This window comes from Psammomys obesus, unplaced genomic scaffold, assembly GCF_907164565.1.
Source record: "Psammomys obesus unplaced genomic scaffold, mPsaObe1.curated_primary_1811, whole genome shotgun sequence".
In the NCBI taxonomy this organism is placed as follows: domain Eukaryota; kingdom Metazoa; phylum Chordata; class Mammalia; order Rodentia; family Muridae; genus Psammomys; species Psammomys obesus.
In genome coordinates, this window is record NW_026588224.1 from 3,290 (window position 1) to 5,681 (window position 2,392).

Here is a 2,392-nt window from a genome sequence, read left to right on the forward strand (position 1 = left end):
ATTTCGGGCGTTAATCTCCTGTCAGAGGTATGGTTGGCAAAGATTTTCTCCAATTCCATAAGCTGTCTCTTCACTCTGCTGGTTCGCTCTTGAGACAGTGTCTTGCTCTATAGCTTAGGCTGACCTTAAAATGGGTACAGAGCTGAGGCTAGTCTCAAACTCATGACCCTCCTGCCTCAGCCTCCTAAGTGTTGAGATTCTGTGTGAGTGATCCCACCCAGGCTAGTTGTCTTTTCAGACAAAGCCAGCCAACATCTCAGGAGAAAGCTTTCAGGAGTTGGTTCTCAGCCATCCCCTGGACCTGGGGGTCGGGTCAGGTTGTCGGCTTGCCTTTACCACCTGAGTCGTCTTCTTAGAGCCTCCGGTTCCCTTTGAACTTAGTTTGGAGCCCCAGCCCACAGAAGGGGAATTCTCCACATAAAAACAGATCTTCCCATCTCCGCTAACCCTCTCTGGGGAGAAAAGGTCCTCAGGGACACAGCAGGAGGTCTGTCTTCCCGGTGATTCTACATCTCAGCAAGCAGGCAAAGACTTAGAGGTGTCCCTTTCCCATGAGTCAGCGGGACCAGATTAACCTCAGATTTCAAATGGGCTCTTCGGGAACAGGAATTAGGTGTAACAGCCCAAATTGTCAGTTCGGGGGCTGGGGTTAGCTGAGCAGTAGAGGGTTTCGCAGAATGCACCACTGACGAGCTGGGAGTAGAGCTCAGCAGCAGTCCACCTAGTCAGCATGCACAGGCCTAGCTTCGACTCCGGGCAAACTTCCCTGAACCGACAGGAAGCTTAATATTTAGGCGGCTTAAAAACTTTTGTGTATGTGTTTGTGTGGGTACGTGTGCGACAGTTAACACACCTGTAAGCCAGTACTTTAGGCCGCAGCCCTCACCTTCCACTTTGAGACAGGGTTTCTTGGTCGTTGACGTTTACGCCAGAGCTAGCCCACAAGCTGCAGAGTCCTCCTGACTCCCATCTCACTACGGAAGCTCGGCAGGCAGGGCGTGCCGAGCATTAAACGGGCCCCGACTCTCCAAACTCAAGCGATCACAATTGTTTGGCAGGCGTTTTTCCTACCGAGCCATCTCTCCAGGCCTCTCACCTAACCCTCATGCTTACTAGGGATCCAGCCTAGGGCCTCATCCTGTAACACTACTCAAATTTCCCGAGCTGCCACCACAGCCCCTTCCTTCAGCTTTAAACCTTCTCCTTTCCCAAGCCTGGAAGCCTTCAGAAAGGAGCCTGATCCATCGGAGCGGCAACCGCTCCTGCGCTTTCTCTAAGCTTCTGGGGAACACTCAGCGACTCTGAGCCCTCGCACCTCGGCCTAACGCGGGCTCCTTAACGCCTCAACACCACTCAAGAGCACACAGAATTACACCAGGAAGCAGAGGCCACCGGAAGCCTGGCACCGACACAACTCGGTACTTTTATTATACAGGACAAGGAAGACTCTCTCCTCAGACCTCCGTTCGCAGTCCTCGAGGCTGAGGGAACATGTCTTTTCTCACGCGGCTCTGAGAAGAGGTCCGTGACAGAACTCGGAACAAGAGCCATAGGAACCACACGGAGCCCGGACGTGTGTGCACCACGAGCTGGTGGGCGGGAATCGGCTTCAGTTACTTGGGCGTGACCCTGAAGACGCGGATGTGGATGGCCGAGTTGTTCCGGATCCTGGTGAGCGGCTCTCGGTTGTCGGCCTCCGGCTCCAGCTCGTCCACCAGCTCCACGGTGGAGGTGTTGGCGGCCACCTGGAGGGAGCCGAAGCTGGCGGCCTGCAGCTGCAGCGCGATGTTGATGGCGCGGTTGATGGCCAGGCCCAGGCCGTGGATGTAGATCTCGGCGCACGCGTGCTGCCCCCGGCCGCCCCCGTCCAGCAGCTTCTGGCAGCGGGCCAGCTGGGCCTTGAAGTCGGTCTTCATGTTGACGTAGATGTCATTGGGCCTCCGGGGCAGGCGGTGGGGGAGCCGCTTCCGCAGGGTGTACTCCACCGGGTCCAGGCCGGCCTCGACGGCGCCGCGGGGCTCTCTGTGCTCGGCCATGCCTGAGGGTGACGGGTCGGCGCAAGGACGGGCGGCCTGCCGCGCCCGGGCGCGCCGGGAGGGGGCGCCCTCGCCGCCCGCCCCGCGCCGCGGCCCTCCGCCTCGCTCGTCACGTGGCTCCCGCTCCCGGGCCGCCACGCCTACCTCCTCCGGTCCTCGCTCGCGAGAGCCTCGCCGCCCACGGCGCCCCGGGAAAACGGCGGAGAAGGGGCCGGAGCACGAGCGCCGCAGGACCGCGCCCGGCAGGGGCCACGGATCGCGCACGCGCGCCTCCCCCACCCCGCCCCGCTCTCAGGCCGGAACCGAGCGGCTCCGGGCCTGCCCCGCCTCCGTGCGCATGCGCAAGGGAGCCGAAG

At 60.3% G+C, this 2,392-nt stretch overlaps 1 protein-coding gene across 1 annotated transcript; it reads right to left on the reverse strand.

The window, feature by feature from the left end:
• Positions 1-1,389: 1,389 nt before the first annotated feature.
• Positions 1,390-2,358, reverse strand: Pop7 (POP7 homolog, ribonuclease P/MRP subunit). The gene has a single exon (XM_055604096.1). The coding sequence runs from the start codon at positions 2,034-2,036 to the stop codon at positions 1,614-1,616; it is 423 nt and encodes a 140-aa protein (XP_055460071.1). The 5' UTR covers positions 2,037-2,358; the 3' UTR covers positions 1,390-1,613.
• Between the last annotated feature and the right edge of the window lie 34 nt (positions 2,359-2,392).